Source organism: Sarcophilus harrisii, chromosome 4 (assembly GCF_902635505.1).
Source record: "Sarcophilus harrisii chromosome 4, mSarHar1.11, whole genome shotgun sequence".
Lineage (NCBI taxonomy): Eukaryota > Metazoa > Chordata > Mammalia > Dasyuromorphia > Dasyuridae > Sarcophilus > Sarcophilus harrisii.
Window position 1 is genome coordinate 437,854,960 of NC_045429.1, and position 21,022 is coordinate 437,875,981.

The 21,022-nt window shown below is 42.0% G+C and overlaps 1 protein-coding gene across 1 annotated transcript in view; it reads left to right on the plus strand.

Moving 5' to 3' along the window:
• The first annotated feature begins 800 nt into the window (after window positions 1–800).
• Window positions 801–21,022, plus strand: part of VPS53 (VPS53 subunit of GARP complex) — a 138,407-nt gene continuing 118,185 nt past the window's right edge. The window contains exons 1-3 of the mRNA XM_031967767.1: window positions 801–960; window positions 13,249–13,329; window positions 19,555–19,604. Of these exons, the coding sequence (XP_031823627.1) occupies window positions 874–960; window positions 13,249–13,329; window positions 19,555–19,604 (218 nt within the window). The 5' untranslated portion in view covers window positions 801–873. The remainder of the gene's footprint in view (window positions 961–13,248; window positions 13,330–19,554; window positions 19,605–21,022) is intronic.

The window sequence follows — 21,022 nt, forward strand, 5'->3', positions numbered from 1 at the left end:
TGGGCTTTAGACCTTATCTGGTCAGTTCCTCATTTCATAGACCGTTATTAAGAAGTCGTCAGGGTCGCGGGTGGTTGGGGAGTGCTTCCGCCGTTTGCCATAAAGCTCCGTGTAGTCCCGGGGGCTTACGTAGAGCAGGGGTCCTCAAACTTTTTAAATAGGGGGCCTCAGACCGTGGGAGGCCGGACTAGAGCAAAAACAAAACCTTTGCTTTGTGGGCCTTTAAATGAAGAAACTTCGTAGCCCTGGGGGAGGGGGATAAACGTCCTCAGCCGCCGCACCTGGCCCGCGGGCCGGAGTTTGAGGACCCCTGGTGTAGAGGCAGGAGCTACGCCGATGTCCATTCTACAGATGCGCACCCTGAGGCAGACAGCGGTGAAACGACTTGCTCGGGGCACACACATGAGAACTTTCCGAGGCTTGCATTCGAACTCAGGCCGGCCTCCGGGGCCATCTGGTCTCATTGGGCCCTTTCATTTCACAAAGAGGGAGATAAAGACTGGTTGAAGACCAGCAGGAAGAGCACAGGGTCGGGATTCGAACCGGGATTCTCTGGTTCCAAACGCAAGGGGCGGGGGAGGGCCTTTAGAGGCGGGACGGATGACTCCAGTGAAAGGGGCGGGGCCGGGCGGAGCTTCAAGAGTCACGTGACCACAACTCCTCCGCTCTCCTCCCCACCCTCTCTTCCCTTCGGCGCCTGGGAAAGTCCTCCACCATCCCAGGGTTCCGCGGCTCCCGGAAGTGCCGTGGCTTCCGGAAGTATCTGGTTGCCTGACCGAGCCGGTGCTAGCGGGGACACCGGGGGGCGGCGGGGGGGGCGGGGATTGGGGTACCGCCGCCGCGGACCTGGGTCTGAGGCCAGGCCGGGGCGGGATGATGGAGGAGGAGGAGCTCGAGTTTGTGGAGGAGCTGGAAGCCGTGCTGCAGCTCACCCCGGAGGTGCAGCAAGCCATAGAACAGGTGAGGGGGAGGGCAGGGGCAGAGAGGCCCCGCCCTGGGGGTGGGGGAGGGGAGGGAGGCCCCGCCCCCTGGTGGGGGAGGCGAGGCTCTGCTCTGGGAAAGGGGGAGGGATTCGCTCTCTGAGGGGGGGGGGGAGAGGAAGAGGTCCCGCCTCCCGCTGGGGGGAGGAGAGAGAGGTCCCGCCCCTCGGGGGGAGTGACCCTGGACCAGTCCCTTATCCGAGCTTCCTCCTCTGTAGAATGCTCCGCCGCCTGGGCCTAGCTCTACCTGCCTCCCGAGCTCAGGCTGGACTCGTGGGAGCGGGAGAGCTGTCGGCATTGTGGGGGTCCCTCTGAGCCCTCGGGTGGTGGTCTCCGAGCTGTCCGCCAGGAAGCCGAGGGAAGTGCTAAGGGGGCTCTCAGGGAATGGCCTCGGGGTGGCTGGGGTTCTAAAAGAGCCCCCGGGGCACGAGGTGTCCCTGGGGCCTCAGGATGCCCAGGTGTCTCAGGATGCCCAGGTGTCCCAGGTGTCCCAGGTATCCCATATGTCCTTGGTGCCTCAGGATGCCCAGGTGTCCCAGGTGTCTCAGGTGTCCCAGGTGTCCCAGGTATCTCAAGGTGCCCAGGTGTCCCAGGTATCTCAGGTGTCCCAGGTATCTCAAGGTGCCCAGGTGTCCCAGGTATCCCATATGTCCTTGGTGCCTCAGGATGCCCAGGTGTCGCTGGTGTCCCAGGTATCTCAGGGTGCCCAGGTGTCCCATGTGTCCCTGGTGTCCCTGGTGTCCCAGGTGTCCCAGGTGACCCAGGCCTCCAGGATCCGTTGTTAAATGGGGCATAAAGCAAAGAGGCTCGATGCTTAGGGTGTTGGGGCAGTTGTTTTGTCATTGTGGGTAGAGCATTGGAGTAAAGGGGCTTTTCTGGGGTGAGACATCGCGGTGCCAGGGCTGCTGCTCTGAGGGCTGAGCTGAAGGAAGGAGGCATCTCTGTACTTGTGCTGACTGTGCCCTTTCTTCTCCTCAGGCTGCATTGGGCTGCCTCAGGCCCCCCTCCCTGTATCTCTATCCCCCATTCACCTGTGGATCGTGCCAAGATTTTCCAGCATCTTTCTGGATTGTTGTTGGTTTTTGCTTCAGATTAAGTGGGAAAGGAAGAAATCATTAAGGCTTCATAGTTGATAAGATTGAGATTCTTGTCAGTTTTTAACCCAGGCTTGGGTGAGTTAGTGGGAAGATTTTCTTTTCAGAAAAGGCTTTGCACCGCTTCTAGTGTCTCCTTTGTTGGCTGAGATTGTTGTCTTTGTGAGGAAAGTGAAAGATATGGCATTTAAGGAGATTAATGATTTCTGTCTCTGCCTCCTGGCTGCTGATTTAGCCTGACCCTCCATCCATCAACTAAAGAAAAATTGTCTGGGAAAGATGCATGTTGGGGAAGAATTTGGAGAAGGCAGAATGTCTACCCACACAGCCGTCAAAGAATGATTGGGTCAGTTCAGGAGCAGTTTTTAGCTACTTATGCCATAGATCCTTTCCTCTTTGTTGAAAGGGTTCTTTTAAGGCCTGCTTTAGACATCCAGAAGAATCCTCCCTAGAAGATTCCCGACAAGTGGTCTTCCAAACTTTACTCAAAGATTTCCTGGGAAAAACAATTACCTACCTCCCTTGCTTGGGATACCTTCCAGTTTTGATTTAGATCAAGCCTCAATTCAATTCTATAAGCACTTATTAATCAACCAGTAAATATTTATTAAAGCAGGCTTAATATATGCCAGGAACTGTGCTAAGCATAAAAAGATGCAAAATATAGTCCCTGCCTTCAAAAAGCTTCCAGTCTAATGGGGGAGACAACTTGTAGACAGATTTATACAAAGCGGATATATAGGATAAAGAGGAAATAATTTAACAGAGAGAAGGCATTCCCTACTAGGTGTAAGGCATTGGGGTTAGGTGTAGGATCACATTTGAAAATTTTTTTTTCCAAATACACATAAAGATAGTTTTCAGCATTCATTTTTGTAAGACTTTGTGCTTTTTTTCTCCCTCCCCAAGACAGCAAGTAATCCAATATAGCTTAAGTATGTGCAATGCTTTTAAACATATTTTCATATTTGTTATTTTATGCAAGAAAAATCAGACTAAAAGGGGAAAGAACCATGAGAAAGAAAATAAAGAATAAAAACAAAAAAGGTGAAAATACTATGCTTCGATCCCCATTCAGTCTCTATAGTTCTCTTTCTAGATTCCAAAGACTCTTTTCATCTCAAGTCTGTTGGAATTGCCTTGAATCACCTCATTGTTGAAAAGAGCCACGTCCACCAGAATTGATTATTACATAATCCTATTCTTGCTGTATACAATGATCTCCTGGTTCTGCTCTTTTCACTTAGCATCAGTTCCTGTAAGTCTCTCCAGATCTCTCTGAAATCATCCCGCTGATCATTTCTTATACAACAATAATCTTCCATAACATCCATACACCATAACTTATTCAGCCATTCTCCAACGGCTGGGCATCCACTCAATTTCAGTTGCTTACCACTACAAAGAGGGCTGCCACAAACATTTTTGCACATGTAGGTCCCTTTCCGTCTTTATGATCTCTTTAGGATACAAGCCAGGATCAAAGGGGATTCACAGTTTGATAGCCCTTTGAGCTTTGTTCCATATTTTTCTCCAGAATATTTAGATGAGTTTATAACTCCACCAACAATGCATTAGTGCCCCAGTTTTCTCACACCCCCTCCAATATTTATTATCTTTTTCTGTCACCTTAGACAATCTGAGAGGTGTGAGGTGGTACCTCTGACTTGAAAGCCCATTCTAAAGGAGTTTCTGTTCTGGGGATTTTCTGCAGCAACCCAGTAATTTTGAAAGTGCTAACAAATGGGAGGATCATGAAAGGCCTCTTCTGAGAGGTAGTTGAGAATTGACTATTAAAATGCTGATGATTGGATTTCTTTTATATCCTATAACTTTTCACCTGGTTTTTCAGTTAATTCCCTGACTTGTTTTTTTGAAGGAGGCTCAGATGGCAAGAAATAAAGGTACAAAGGGATTGGGAAGGCCGACTTGGGGGATCATGGATGGGAGGTGCAAAAGGTGAATGGAATCTTGTGTTCAGGGAACACCTTGGGTCTAATTTGGTCTCTATGGAAGTGCAGGAAGGAGAGTCGAGACATAATATTGGCAAGGGAATACTTCATGAAGGACTTTAAACACCAGACAGTGGGCCTTATGTTGCAGCCTAGAGGCCCTAGAGAACCATGAGATGTTTTGAGAAAGGATTTTTTTTTTTTTGATTGAACTGTGACCTCTTTATTTTTATTTTTTATTTTAAATAGCCTTTTATTTACAGGATATATGCATGGGTAACTTTACAGCATTAACAATTGCCAAACCTCTTGTTCCAATTTTTTACCTCTTACCCCCCCCCCCCACCTCCTCCCCCAGATGACAGGATGACCAGTAGATGTTAAATACATTAAAATACAAATTAGATACACAATAAGTATACATGACCAAACCGTTATTTTGCTGTACAAAAAGAATCAGACTCTGAAATATTGTACAATTAGCTTGTGAAGGAAATCAAAAATGCAGGTGTGCATAAATATAGGGATTGGGAATTCAATGTAATGGTTTTTAGTCATCTCCCAGAGTTCTTTTTCTGGGCATAGCTGGTTCAGTTCATTACTGTTCCATTGGAAATGATTTGGTTGATCTCGTTGCTGAGGATGGCCAGGTCCATCAGAACTGGTCATCATATAGTATTGTTGTTGAAGTATATAATGATCTCCTGGTCCTGCTCATTTCACTCAGCATCAGTTCGTGTAAATCTCTCCAGGCCTTTCTGAAATCAAAGGATTTTTTTTTTTTAAACAGGGTCAGATGAAATATAAATTTGGTGTGGAAAATAAATTAGGAAGAGAACCCCAGGAAATGAGTGACCAATTAGGCTGTGGTTGTGATAGTCCAAGCTTGAGTTGACAGGGTATAGTGTCAGACCTGTGGAGAAGGTTTAGGTTCATCAAGCTTGAGGTAGAAGGCACCCCAGAGACTTCTTTGTTTGACAGAGATGAAATTGAGGTGAATTGGTTTGTCCAAGGTTGAATAGGTAGGATCTGAAGCGTGGTTCTTTGATTCCAGAATGAGTTCTTTTTCTGTTGATATATTGTGTTGACAACCGAGCAGATATTAAGTGAGGAGGAGAGGGTCAATCAAGGATAACCCCAGGGTTGGAGAAGGATAGGTCTTGTAGAAACTGGGAGATTTGGAGAAGGGATGGGTTTTTCAAATAAATCAGTTCTATTTTTGGATATGCTGAGTTTGAGGTACTTATGGAACATCCAAGTGGGGAATGTTAAAGAGAGATGAAAGATAGATTATTGTCACTAATGAATATCAATTGAAAGTCTTTAAATAAAATGCTGGCAAAACCCCCCCACTAATTCTCTCTCTGGATACAGAGCCATCTGGCTCTTTCCATCCCAAGTCTTTTGGTATTGCCTTGAATCACCTCATCATTGAAAAAAGCCAACTCCATCACAGTGATGATCATCACATAATCTTCTTGTTGCAGTGTACAATATTTTCTTGGTGGTACTCACTTCACTCAGTAGCAGTTCATTTAAGTCCTTCCAGGCTTTTCTGAAATCAGTCTGCTCATTATTTCTTATAAAACAATAATATTTTATTACATCCATATACCATTGTTTATTCAGTTACTCCCCAACTGATGGGCATCCACTCAGTTTTCAGTTCCTTATTATTATAAAAAGGGTTGCTGCAAACATTTTTGCACATGTAGGTCCATTTCCCTCTTTTAGGATCTCTTTGGGATACAGACCCAGGAAAGACTGATGGATCAGAGGGTATGCACAGCAAAATTTATGGTTCTTTTAGAAAATACAACATTAATTTTTGTTAGCCTACAAACTATAGGGCCATTTTGTTATATGATTAAACAGTATGCATTTTAAAACTAAAGGCTAGTATTATATGCAATGGAGAAACCCTAGAAGCTTTTCCATAAGTGCAGAATTAAAATAAGGATTTTCCTTTCCCTGATATTGTTTGACTTAGTTCTAGAAATGCTAGGGGAAATACTAAGGTTGAGAGGTAGATGATGGAGGGAAGAGGTGTCAAACTCCTTTGAACCAGATTGAAATGTAACTGGGAAAATTTTAACTAAATAAAAATATAGCAAACCATTAATAATATCATGTTTTAAAATTAAGTCAGTGGGCTGCCTGCATAGATCCTTATGTTCCAATTAGTGGCCCCATTTCCATTTGAATTTGACACCATTGTTGTAGTAGGTAGAATTTAGAGTCAGGAAGAGCTGGGTTCAAATTCTGCCTTACCTATGTAATCCAGAACAAATCACTTCACATCTCTGTGTTTTATGTTTAGATATGAGGAGAGGGTCTATCTCATATCTAAAGGAGAGGGTCAGACTCAGTAGGCTCTAGGACCCCTTTTATGAAGCTCTAAATTTGTGTTCCCATGATGCTTTGTCAAGAGAAAGAAATGAAAGGTATAAAAATAAGCAAATGAGGAGATAAAATTATCTGCATTTTTTGATACTGATTTTAGGGAATCCTAAAGAAGGTAATTGAAACAGTAGTGTCATTAAAGTAGGTAGGATATGAAACAGATCCACAAAAATCAGAAGCATTTCTTTAGAGAAATAACAGAATCCAGGAGGAGATAAGAAAAAGAGAAGTCCCATTCAAAATTACTACACATATATACCTGACTGTTAACGTGCCAAGACACACTAAAGACCTGTATAGTTACACTTATAAAGCAAAAGGAAATGATTTACATAACTTATTAACGCAACATAACTCGGCGCTCTGGTGCGTATGTCCAGGCAATGCTAGCATAATAACAATTATAATGCTCAGCCATTAAACATTTATTGAGCACTTAATGTGTGCCAAGCACTATGCTAAGTGCTGGGGGTACAAAAAGAGTCCCTGCCCTCAAGGAGTTCACAGTCTAATTGGGGAAACAGTAAGCAAACAACTATGTACAGCACAACATTGATGTTACTTAAATTAATTTGCTGATACTTTATTGTGCACTAATCGTAGTTCATTTATTAGCAGAAAAAGATGTAAAATCTCAAGGGAAATTTAAAAAAAAAGTAGGAATGAAGGGGGAATAGTCCTTTTAGATCTCAGATTATACTAACAAGCCAAAATCATTAAAACTCTTTCATATTAGTTTAAAAAGGAGCAAAGCAAGGAAATGGGGTAGATAAAGGAAAAAATCAGAAACAAATGGTTCGGTAAGCCAGTGTTCAGTGTAGCAGAGACCATAAATTGCTTGCGAAGGAACTCCTTATTTGATAGCAATTGCTGGGAATACTGGAAAGCAACTTGGCAGGAATTAGCTTTAGATCAGTACCTTATACCATATGCCACTTTGAGCTCACAGTGTTGATACAAACTGACTATTAAAGATCATACCTTAAAAAAATTTAAAGGAGAGCTGTATTTCCTTCTTTTCACCTTTTACTCATTTCTCTTATTAGTTCTGTTCTCTGGGGTCAAGCAATTCTAATTTTTAAAATAATTATATAATTTTTCAATTAATATAATTTTTCCCCTTTCTACCTACTATAAAAAAGAAAAATTAAAAACAATACCCTTGTGACAGATATGTATAGTCAAGCCGAGCAAATCTCCTCATTCATCAAGCTTGTTTCATTCTACGCTTTGTCAGTGAGCAGCATGTTTTATCATGTCTTCTGAGTCTTTCACAGTTATTTTGTTTTTACAGTATTGTTCTTAACATGTAAATTGTTTTCTTGTTTCTGTTCATTTCACTCTACATCAGCTTATTCAATCTTCCTAGGCTTTTCTGAAAATGTCCCCTTCGTTATTTTATGTTGATGCTATAATTTGTTCAGTCATTGAACCCACCCACTGGATGGGCATCCTCTCAATTTCTGTTTCTTTGCTACTGCAAAAAGAGCTGTTATAACTTTTTTTGTACATATTGGGTCCTTTACCTCTTAATTTGTTTTCTTTGGGGGGTAGACCCACTAGTGATATTCTCAGTGTGCTAACTTTTGGGACATTATTCAAGAGTGCTTTTCAGAATAGTTAAAACTAGTTCAGAACTCCATGAACAATGCATGAAGTACCTGTTTTCCTGCTTCTCCTCCAGTATTTGTCTTTTTTTTTTTTTTTTTTTTTTTTGGTCAGCTTTGCCAGTCTGATAAATATGTGATTGCATTTTAGAGTTGCTTTAATTTGCATTTCTCTAATTTTTAGTGAGTTAGAGCATTTTTAAAGTGACTATTGATAGCTTGAATTTCTTCTTTAGCAAATTGTATCTTTTGACCATTTATCATTTGCCAGTGGGTCTTAGTTTTATGCATTTAAATTAGTTCCTTATGTCCTAGAAACAAGCAATTGTAACAATAATTCTAATTAGTCTTCCCAGACAGTCCTTTCTTTTTTTTTTTTTTTTTTTCAGACAGTCCTTTCTTAAAGACACTATCCCTTAAAGACACTAGCCCTGCCTCCAGAAGGAGGAGTTAACCTTTGGGAGATCATATATATGGAGGAAGCTCTTAGAGATTAGAAGAATTTTTCTCCAGAACATTGACTGGGGTGGGAGAGGAGCACTCTGGGAGGAAGCCCACAAGCCCTCTCTTTGAGGCAAGAGAGATTCATTGCATCTTCCACCTTGGTGCTGGATGGAGTCTGAAGGACAAACCTTTGGATTTAGAGACATTCGGAGGGAGCTCTTGGAACCAAGCAGGGAGATAGGCCTCAACTAACTGGGCTATTTTGGAAGGAGAAAATAAATGTTTGCATTTTTACCATCTGGCTGCATTTTGGAGTAATTATTGATTGTAATTGAAACTAAAGCTGCCTGTAGAAAACCTCCCCGAGAAACCTTCTCTCCCAGAGAGAACTATTATTATTTTAAAGAAGAAAAGACACCAACAGTTTTAGTCCTTTGAAAATCCCCAGCTCTTTTTAATTTTAATTTTAATTTATTTATTTACTTTCATTGTTATAATTTTTTGTTTACAAGATATATGCATGGGTAATTTTTCAGCATTGACCCTTGTGAAACCTTCTGTTCCAACTTTTCCCCTCCTTCCTCCCACTCCCTCCCCTAGATGGCAGGTAGACCCATACATGTTAAATATGTTAAAGTATATATTAAATACAATATATGTTTACATGTCCATACAGTTATTTTGCTGCACAAGAAAAATCAAACTTAGAAATAAGGTAAAAATAACCTGAGAAGGAAATAAAAAATATAAGCGGACAACAACAGAAGGAGTGGAAATGCTATGTTGTGGTTCATACTTATTTCCCATAGTTCTTTCGCTGGATATAACTGGTTCTCTTTATTATTGAATAAATGGAACTGATTTGGGTCATCTCAATGTTGAAGAGAGCCACGTCCATCAGAATTGACCATCATATCATCTTGTTATTGCCATGTACAATGATCTCTTGGTTCTGCTCATTTCATTCAACATCAGTTCATGTAAGTCTCTCCAAGCCTCTCTGTATTCATCTTGTTGGTCATTTCTTACAGAACAATAATATTCCATAACATTCATATACCACAACTTATCCAGCCATTCTCCAATTGATGGGCATCCACTCAGTTTCCAATTTCTGGCCACTACAAAAAGGGCTGCCACAAACATTTTTGCACATATGGGTCCCTTTCCCTCCTTTAAGATCTCTTTGGGATATAAGCCCAGTTGTAACACTCCTAGCTCTTTTTAATATGAAGAATCATAGATCTAGAGCTGGCATGTCAGCTAATCTACTGATGAGGAAACTGAGGGTCCAAAAAATTAAATGACTTGGTCAGGACCACATAGTATTAAATGTAGTATATGAACCCAAATCCTCAGACTTTAGAGCTAGTATTTTCCCTCTGTAACACACTGCTTTCCAGATACATTCTGCTCTTTAGTCATTGCCTTGTCTGACTTTTATTTTTTGAGATTGATTTTGGAATCCAAGCTAATTTTGCATATCTCCATTAAATTTCATCTTACTTCTGAATCCTGACCATTATTCATTTCATTAACTATTCCTCTCAGTTCTGTGTGAGCTGTAAATTTGTTAAATATGTCATCTGTACCTTTCTGAAAGGGCTGGACCTCCCAGTCAGGGTTCCATCGGCTACAAAGGATAAAGCAGTTCCCATCAGTAGTTGTTTGATAGATGGTTTTCAGGAAAGTGCGTTTTATACTGTTTTGGGAATAAATCAGAATGTCAGATATAAGTTCATTGTGTGTTTAAATAAGCAAGCAATCTGAATTAAGATAACCTATGGTGTGTTTTTGCTCCATGCAGCATAGGTAGCATTTCTGAAGTCCTGACTACAGTGATATACTTGAAAGATTCTGCATAGTGGTTTATGTTGTTTTAGGGCAGAAACATGAGTGAGAGGAATGGGGGAAATAATGAGTTGTAATTATAGGCCAGAGTGCCACACATTTAATAACAACAACAACAACAAAAATAACATTTGTGCCAATCTTACTTTAAAAACGAACAAAATTTGATTCTTTTGAGCTTCCAAGTATCTTTGGATGGGTTTATCTCTTAGAAGACAGATTGGATTTTTTTTTAGTGCCAAAAATATTCAGGGACACTCTTTAGGGGTGACTATATTCCCTCTACTTAGGACGCTGGATTTCAAGTCAAATTGGTAAAATGTAGTTAATCCAGGGGAACATCTTGACTGTTTTTATAATCCATCATATGACATATGAGGTAGTAGTATTTTTCACCAGGGTGCCTTGCTATTTTTTAATAGGACACTGTCTAAATGTCATCTCTTGATTTCTAGACAAGATCAGAAGAGCAGAAATTATTTAAAAACTGTTATAAATAAATCCCTGAATCCATGAGATACGATGAATAATGTTCTTGCTCAGACTATTTATACAGTGTCTACTAGTCTGTTATTTGTCTGCACACACACACACACACACACACACACACACACACGTTCTCTCTCTCTCTCTCTCTCACATACTCTCTGCTATTAGAAGACTATTTACTTATTCTGATAATTATTACCAAGCTCTGGCTTAGCCTGAGACCAACGCTAAAATTTGTATCTCGTCCTTCAAATTCCCTTTCAGTAAGCATTTATTAAGTACTTCTTGTATGCTGAATACTGTCCTAGATGCTGGAGTAATTGTGAGGTTTAGAGTGGAATCTGAGGAGTAATGATTCATATCCATATAACTGATATTAAATAATATCTGATGTGTGCAAAAGAACAACGCAGAATGCTGGGTGACTTCTTGGGAGGAGGAGAAGCTCATTGTTAATGGGTGAGAGTTAAAAAAGGCTTTATAGAGGTAGTAATATTGAGTGGGGCTTGGAAGATTTGAGAGGGATTCAGTAGGTGGGGAGAGGAAGACATTCTGGACTAGGGAAGACTGTGAGCAGACAAAAGCCTGAGAAAGGGCAGGCTGTGTATTGGGACTGGTTTGGCTGGAACTGGATTTGTGGGGGATTTAGTATGAGAGAGTGCTAGAAAGATAGGATTGTGGAGGGCCTTGTCTATCAGGCTTTAAAATAATGAGAATTTTTCTCAGAAGGCCTCAGAAAATAGTTGTAGGATATTAATATCCTACAGATATTAGAAGGATGAAGTGATCAGATCCATGGACTAGGAAGGTTGTCTGGCAGATGAGAGGGGCATGGATGAGGGAGGCCCTCCCGTAGGGAAAAAAGGAAGAATAAAGGTAGGAAAAGCTGCCATTGCTGGAGTCCAGGCAGAAAATGTAATGAAGATTTGTACTCGGGTGATGGCAGTGGGAATAAATAGAAAGGAAAGCAAGAAATGCAAGAGAAATTGTAGAAGTTGGCTTTTTAAAAATACAGTTTTATTGCTATCTTTTTATTATTACATCAGCTACATTTCCCAGTATGTTCTACATTCCCTCATCCTCTAGAGAGCCATCCTTTATAGCAAAGAATAAAAAAGGAAGAGAAAAACTTGATCCAGCTACATCAGCACATCAACTATGTCTGAGATCTGCAGTGTCTCTCCCTCAGAAACCCCTACGTTTGCCAAGGGAGGGCTGCGGCCTTTGTGGATTGTGGAGGTAGACATGATAATACTTGGTAATGATTGAATAGAAGGGTTAGAGAAGGAAAGGCGGTATTCCAACATGGAAGCTGGGATGAATGGGGGCCAGTGGTACTACAGATAAAATGGCAGAAGGAAGAAATTTGGGAGAGAAGATAAGCTCAGTTTAATATGATGGGCTGGAGGTTCTGCAGGGGATGTGCAGGTATAAAGAAAAGTCTTCTATATGATTGGAGATGTGAAACTAGAGCTGGGAACACAGGTAAGGGAGATAGGTTAGGAGCCATTTGAATAGTGCTTGTAGTCCAAGATTAGAATTAAATGACATGCCCAAGGGAGAATTGTGAAGAGAAGAGAAGAAAGGGGAGGATGGGACCTGGGGAACATCCATGGGTAGGCATCTGGAAGAGAGTGACAAGCCAAGCAAGCCATTAATATTTATTAAGGGCCCATCCTGTGCCAAGCCTGTGCTAACTACTAAGAGTACAAAAAAAAAAAAAAAAGCAAAAGATCCCCTGAAGGAGCAGAGAAAGAGCAATAGATATGCAGGAAGAAAAAGTAGGAGAATGGGTTTTGGAAAGGAGGCCTGATCAGCAGGATCACATGTCATCTTATGCTTAGGGATTATTGAGAAAGAAAGGCCATTGAATCTGCTACATCCTAGCAGTTGTGTGCTCTGATTTTTTTAAAGCTATGTATTTAAAAACATTAAAATGAGAATAGGTCCATGGACTTCACCAGGTTGCCAGAGACATTGTTAATAAGAAATGGTTAAGAGCTCTGCTATAAAGGAAAGGCACAAAACTTAACAGGGGACAACCAAAGGAGCACTTGGACAAAGCAGAACCCTGGGGCAGAGGGCTGAGGCAGCAGGGTTCATCACTGAAAGTGGGGCTACAGCTGCCATCTCCGAATCTGACTCACCCCCTGGCTCCCTACGCTAGAGCTGGAGCTGACACCACCAAGGAAATAATGCCACCATTGGGCAAGATGCCCCTGATACCACAGCAGGGTGTCCCATTGTATTATGGTATTACCAGACCGTACTCCCAAGACCCTTTGCTCATTTATGCCAAACTCTCAACAGGCAGGATTCCTGGTTTTAACATAGTGACTCCTATGAATCTGATATTTAAAACTACAAGTGGTGATTAATGATAATGTCTTTCTTTCTCACTGTCTTCTCTACCCCACTTTTTACTTAGGTGTTTCCAAGTCAGGATCCTCTGGACCGAGCAGATTTCAATGCTGTGGAATATATCAATGCCCTTTTCCCGACAGAACAAGTAAGTTTAGTTCTTTAAATTTTATTCCTGGCAATGAATTGCTTACTCACGTAAAAGTTTGTGATCTGCTTTCTCCTTAGCCACTATGGTGACCCCTTGGTCTAAGGAAGGGTGATTTATGGTCGAGAATTAAATACAGGTCAAACCCATCATTATCAGTTTTGTAGAATGGCCATATATTTGCTGTTGTTGCTTTAGAATTTTTTCCTAATGAGCAAATTGCTAGAAATCCCAGTGATGGGGCTTTAAGAATTCACCAGACTGGACAGTGAATTTGTAATTGAGTCCTCAGTAAATATACTACATCCTAGAAGAGTAGACCAATTTGGTCACTCAACAAAATTAACAAAAACAATAATTTATTGCAATATTTTACACATGCCTATTATTACCTGTTGATTCTCCCAACTACCCAATACTTAGGGGAGGTAATTATGATTCCAATTTTACTGATGAGGAAGCTCTGGCTCAGAACTGAAATGACTCACCCAAGGGGTAGTCAGGACAGAGCTGTGGGCTTCTGAGCTTTCACCTTGCCCTGTCCTCTCCACATAGTGCGGGCTCGTTTAAGAAGGCAGTTACAGCAGACTAGAAAGTCGCCATAGTTTGACTCTGCATCTCTGGGAACAGAGTGGACAAGTCACATGGGAGTGGTGACCTGGGTCGGAAGGTCAGAGGGATCACTGAGTCTGGGTGTTCATGTGCCGGATTTGGCTTCTTGAATCAGTTACTCTGGGGACCTTGGACAAATCACATAGTGTTCCTGGGCCCGAGTTTGTGCTTCAGTAAAACGAGGGGCTTAGGCCAGAGGGTGACTGAGGTCCCTTTGAGCTCTAGGCCAGTGATTCCCTTAGTGTCTGTGTCATCTTGACCTTGCCTGTGGCCTCAAAGAGCCTTTTCTCCTCTGGATCCGGGGGCCCGCGTGTTTGGTCAGTGACATAGCACATTTCCCAGAGCTTCATCTTTGGTAGGGACCTCGGACGACCCTCAGCCTGAAAAAGAATTGTATCAAGCAGTCCTCAGTCATCCAGCTTTTTCTGGGAGTCCTTTAGTGATGGGAAGCTCATCCCCCTCCTATCATTTGTCTCAGGGCTCCAAGAGAGTTAGAAGGTCCCAGAGAATTCCCTGGCACCAAGGCTCTTGGCATCTCCTACAGTGTCCTCTGCCAGAAGATTGGAATGAGGGCTGAGGATGAGGTCTAGTGGGTCAGAGTCTGGTTCTGATACTTCCTGGCTGGGGAACCCTTGGGGACTCTGAGCTCCAGCACATCATCCATAAGATATCAGGAATGAAAGACCTTCTGTTACCTGCCCCCTAGGGCTATTGTGAGGAATTGCTGTGTGTAAATGACAGCTCCTATCAAGAATATCAGAACGGAAGGACCAAATAGCATAGGCCTCTCTTTTTCTCCCAAGAGCCTCTTTGATATCTGGTTGGCCCATAAATGCTGGAGGCTAAGGGATTAAGCAGGTGATCTAATCCAGAGGAAGGGGAGAGGGGGGTGGTTTCCTTTGCTGTAGTTTACTCAGCAGTAGTATGCTCAGATCAGCAGGCATTTTTTTTTTTTTTTTTTAAAGAAAAAGTAAGGGCAGCTTGATGGCGCAGTGGAGAGAGCACCAGCCCTAAAGTCAGGAGAATTTAAGTTCAGATCTGGCCTCAAACACTTAACACTTCCCGGCTGTGTGACCCTGGGCAAGTCACTTAACCCCAATTGCCTTAGGGGAGAAAAAAAAGAAAAAGCACAACAGATTTATTACCTTCTTATTCCTGGAAACTGTCTTTCAGTGCAACCAAGGATACCATTTGTGTTGGTCATTGTTATTTGTTTATTGTTATTGTTTTTTGTTTTGTTGTGTTATATATTGACTTCCATTGAGTTCACAATTCCCATTCTACAGATGAGGAAATTGAGGCTCATAGAGGTGAATTGATTTCTCCGTATTCTTCCATTTCTCCATGCTATTGGACTGCTTTTCATCAAGTCTCATTCCACCTAAAATGAAACCTATTTATAAGTGTGAATAGTGTTGGAAGTGGCAAGTAGTCAAAGCGAAGAAGAAAGGGAAGGGAGAAAAGAAAGTTCTTCTTAGTTAAGAACTACCTTTCCTCTAAAGAATGTAAAGGAAACCATCTCTGAGACCATCAGCTGTTCTTCATTGGGAAGCCAGTGGGGGTCAGATAGAAAAAGCTCTGGGCACAGTCAGGTTCCACAATGGAATCTCAGCTCTTCAGCAGGCAGTTTTTGAGCCTTCTCTAGGCAGCGTGCTGGGCATGAGGGACGTGCAGAAACACAAACATGTTCTACATGTTTTACCAGGTGAATGAACACAAAACGCATAGAGAAGTAAAGGTTCCATAACGTGGAGGGGGAGAGGGAAGAGCACTCGTAAACCAGAGCGATGAAGAAGGGCTTTGGGCCAAGATCTGGCCTCTGGGCCAGGTTCTCAGAAATATAGAATGCAAAAGGGGAGTAATTCGAGGATGGTCTGCAAAGGTAGACTAGCTATTTTGTGTAGGACTTGAAATATCAAATAATAAGGCACTGAATGTTCTGGAGCAGTGGAGTGGCAGAGGCAGAATTGTGGAGGATGAATTGGAGAAGGAGACCAGTTAGGAGGCCATTGCATTAGTGCAAAGAGGCGATGAGGGTCTGAGCTAGGGTGACGTGAAGGAAGGAAAGGATGTAAGAAGTACTTCAGGGGAGAATTGATTAATGATTTGGAGATAAGCAAGAAAGTGTATGGGGGTGATTCTGAGGGTGTGACCTGAGAGACTGAGAGGATGGTGATTTCCTTAATGGGAACAAAAACAATTCCTGACATCTTTATAGTTCTTTAAGGTTCATAAGTTACAGAGATCATCCCAGCGACCTGTATTCTTCTTTTACAAATGAGGGAAGGGGCCCAGAGAAGTTGTGACTTAACTAGTGTCATACAGCCCCAGGGTCCCAGGCAGGATTCCAAACCAGGTTTTCTTACCCCCCAGTACTTTATCCTCTGTGGGCTTGGCAGAGAGCTTGGGAGGAGAGGGGGCTTTGTGCAGGAAGAGAATGAATTCCCTTCTGGGCTTGTTGTTAGAGAAGCTGATGGACTGTACACATGGAGATGGCCAGCGGCAGTCAGCGTGAAATCCCTGACCTAGCTGTGGATGAGGCATCTTCGTGGGAGGGATGAGAGAGCACATGTGGAAAGAAGAATGGGCCTGTGGTGCATTGGTGCTGAGGGCCGGGCCGTGGCAGAGTCCCATAAAGGAACCTGAGGGCAGGCAGTCACCAGTGACAGAGCAGGTCCTCGGGCTTGGGGACAACAGGTCCATATGACCTTGGAGCAGAGTGGTCTCAGCCAGTGCTTTGGGCTTATGCTGCAGAGGAGTTTGGTTCTCCACACAAACAGCTGAGAACTGAAGACCGACCCTGACGCTGAGCCGGCCTCCACGCCTCTTTTTGCTTACTCTCTAACCTGTTGACCTCAGGTGTGTGGGTCAGTGTCAGCTAGAGGGGGCTTCAGGAGAGTCTCCTGTGGTGCCCTTAGCAGCACTGGCAGTTTAGTCACATCTCTGCTCATATTGGTCCTCTCTGTCATACCAGAACTCACAGCTGGGGGTGCTCTTCATACTAGGCCTCGTGTTATAATGTTAGGATGGATGATGTGCCCAGAGAGCATCCTTAACATAGATTTCCAGGAAACTCCACAGAATAAACTTGCTCAGTTTTCTTTAGGGTCATTGTTAAAAAATTAATAGCAAAGTTTAGAAACTGGAGCTGCTATTTGTGCCCCAGGGCCCATAGATATTTATTGGCAATGAGCAAAAGGGATTTGGGCTGGGAAGAGAATAGCCTGAGGTGTGATTTAGTAGCCGGTAAGAGTGAAAGTGTATTATGGGGAGGTGCTCTTAAAAATAAAAGAATGGCAGAATTTTATTTGTCTAAGATAATTTAGGGAGCATTTGATTTGAATGAAGAATGGGACCTGTCTCAAGAAAGAGTGAAGAGGGAGCCTGTTCTACCTGGTCTTTCTTTAAGGGATTCCTTTAAGAGAGATACTATTGCTTGTTCAAGGTCACCCAGGAGGTACAGAGCAGAGTCAGGATTCTGTTCTTGAACTCTCCACCCTGCCCTCTGTTGCCCTTCAAATCTGAGCAAGGCCTTTTTAATAGTAAGGCTAACTTCCAAAGAAATTGGAGAATAGCCTAGAGATTTTCAAAATGGCAGTTCTTGGCTCCTGTCACCCCTGCATGCTGGCTGATGGCCTTTGATGCATCTAGGACTTTATGGTCCAGGGTGTGGGGAAATAGAAGAGCATCAGCATAAAAGTCTGATTTTAGGCTTAATTTTGTCCCCGATTGTGACGTTGAAGCAGTTGCCTTATGTTTGTTTTCGTTAATTCCAGTGATAAGACACTGCAGATAGAGTAGGAAGGAAAAAGGATTGAGGCTCCCCAAATGCCAGGGGCTGGGCTACCACAGTCCCTTGAAGGTTCAGGGTGGTGCTTGGTATTTCTGGCTCAAGATTATGACCAAGGTTCTCACTTATTTACTGTCATGGCTACTTGAAAGGCATGACCTTATTGGGGGTTTTTGAGGCTTTCAGAAAGGTTGACTTGGATCTCAGCTTCTTAAACCACACACACACACACACACACACACACACACACGTATATTTATATAAAATATATAAACCCCATATAGGGCTTATAACTGAATGTGAAGTTGCCAAAGTTATGCATTATTATCAGTAAATATTTTATTTTTATACCTAATTTATATACCCATATCCCCCGGGGTCATATAAAAATTTCTCAGTGAAAAGGGGTTGTGAGTGGAAAAAGCCTGACCTAGATGAGCTCCTTTCCAACCCTAAATCTATGATCCTGCAGCCCTTGGATTATGCAGCATGTCTCGTAAGGAGTTTGGACATGACTCTGTAGCTAGTGGGGACCCATTCAGGACTCTCAGTGGTTGAGGGATGGCATCAGGCCTGCCTTATCTTTAGATAGAGCACCAGCTCTGAAGTCAGAAGGACCTGAGTTCAAATTTGATTTCAGACACTTAATACTTCCTAGCAGTGTGACCCTGCGCAAGTCACTTAACCTCAATTGCCTCAGCAAAAAAAAAAAAAAGGAACCAGTTGAGCAGGAGGGCATTGAATGAACAGAGAAGTGAAAAGAGTTCTGGAGGGAGCCCTGGTTTGTAGGCTGTTGTGGTAACCTGGGAGAAAGGTAGGCCTGAATCAAGACACTGAACCTCTTCTCCATCTTTGCACTGCTGTTATGGGTGTTTAGTTCTTCTAAACATTTTGATTGAGAATTTAGAATTCTTCAAGATTTCCCTCGAGAACCCGTGTGACAGTCATTTGGCTCTTGACCTGAGCTTGGGAAACACCTCCTTCTAGCAGTCCGTCAACACCCAGGCAATGTGCCAGGCATTCTTTTCCCCCCCTCCCCACTTCATTTGACAGATGAGGGAACTGAATCCCAGAGCTGTGGAATAATTGCCCAAAGTCACCAAGGCAGTAAGCTAGGAGCAGAAGCCAGGTCTTCGGATTCCCTGGCGTATTATATGTGTTTCTGTTGTTGTATAGTAATGAGAGTAGTTCATTTCATCTCATTATATTCTTAACTAAAGCTGTCCATGGACTAAAGAAAATCATTAAAAAAAAAAACTTTGACAGTTTCCTCTGCCTCTTTCTGCATTTTCTTCCACATCCAAACTTTGAGAAGTCAATATTTTAAACTCCCTCATTTTTTTTGCCAGCCCCACTTAGTTATCCACAACAGTAATGGAAAACCTCTGAAGGCTTGATCAGAGCAGTAGAAAGGTGGCAAATGGGATTTTTTTGTTTAGATGTTGCTGAGGGTTTCTTGCTCCAAACAGGCTTGCTGATGACTGCTCTGGGCCTTAGTTAATTCATCAATAAAATGAAAGGATAGAAAATCTGACTTCTCAGGCCTTACCAGCTCTCAACTACTCCAGTTGAGTAGTTGAATGTTTGAAATTGGTCTCACTTTGGTACTTTTTCTACTTTCTCCATGAGAGGGCAGCATTTCCTCAAATTTTCTCTCATCTTAGTACCTGAGCCTGAAAGAGAACCAGTTTCACTTACAAGGCAATCAAAGCTATTAGTTTTCATTTAGAGAATTAACAAATGCAGCCTGTTTTTTCCAAGGAAGGGCAATTCTATATTGCAATAACAACTAGAATGACTCTCTTTCTTTCTTCTCTCTTTAGTCTTTGGCAAACATAGATGAAGTCGTGAACAAAATTCGATTGAAAATAAGGTATGTAACCCAACATTTACCTTGTCTTCATAAATTGTGAGTGGGTCAAAGCATGTATTGGTCCAGCTGTTATGTTCTAGATAGTGTTTAGCCAGAGTGAACATTTACATCTCAAAATTTATGTTACATTTTATTTTCTTTAAGGCTTCATTTTCATCCAAGTTTCTACATGATTCTTGTGCCAAAGAAGTTAGCTCTGTGGTCAGCTCTCAATTAGTCATACGAGGAGCAGAGAGACAGTAGCAAGGCTAGCCCCAAACATTGGCTAACAAAAGAAAAACAAAAGCAATTCTGCTGGAGTTTGTAATGAATGATGTAATTTTGTGCCTTGTGATTAGACCAACCTGCATTGGGCTTTTTGTTTTTTAAGATTTAGTACAAAAGAATTGTGCGTGTGACCTAATGTATACACCAGATGACACTGGGGAATGTGGGCTTCGGGATGGCCAAGGAGACATCAAGGGGAAGCCAACTTGGTATTACAAGCTAATTTAATTTATTAAAAATCGAATTTTGTGGACATCATCTGTTTTTACTTCACTTAGGTTTCCCAATGGTTCCTTCCTCTTTCTCCTTCCCAGAGAGCTGTTTCTGCTACCAAATTTTTTTTTTTTTAAAGTTCAGCAAAACTAACCAGCTCATAGACTAAGTGCAGCTTTCAGGGCAACATTGCACACTCGTGGTTGGCCCCTATATATATATATATATATATATATATATATATATATATATATGTATATATATGGCCCTTCTAATTCTTTGGCCCCACCCCCTACATCTCCAAAGAAGGAAAGTACATTCTCATATCTTTGTTTGGGACCAAGACTAATCAATGCAATTTCCCAACATCCAATTTTGATAATTTTATTGTTGTTTCCTTTTACCTTATTATAGTCATTACATCATTTTCCCCCCTAAATTCTGTTTTCTTCAACCTGCACCAGTTCATATAAATTGTCTCAGACCTTTCTGTGTTCATCATATCATTTTATTAGATTGTACAGTGCACAGATTTCATTATGGTCACATGCCAAAAGAGGTAGGGTCATTTAGTTGGGGAAAGAAAAAAGATGGTTTCGGGGGCTTGTCTTGGACACATACTGGCCATGTGACCCCTGACAGGTCATGTAACTTCCTAGAATTTAGGCTTCTTAGAAACTTAAATAAAAACTGAGAGCTGCATATTGATTTAGAAAACCACAGATTAACATTATTTATGTTATATTTTAATCTATTTTGTTAAACATTTCCCAATCTCATTTTAATCTGCTGCTCTGCCAAGTTTTTTATAATGGAGTTTGACATGTCTGCTTTAGGCAGCTCTCTAAGATTATAAATTACAGCGAAGTTACCCAGCTGCATTAGCAATGGGAATTTGTTCATGTTAGAATTGCTTATACCAGTGAATTCTCAGGTCT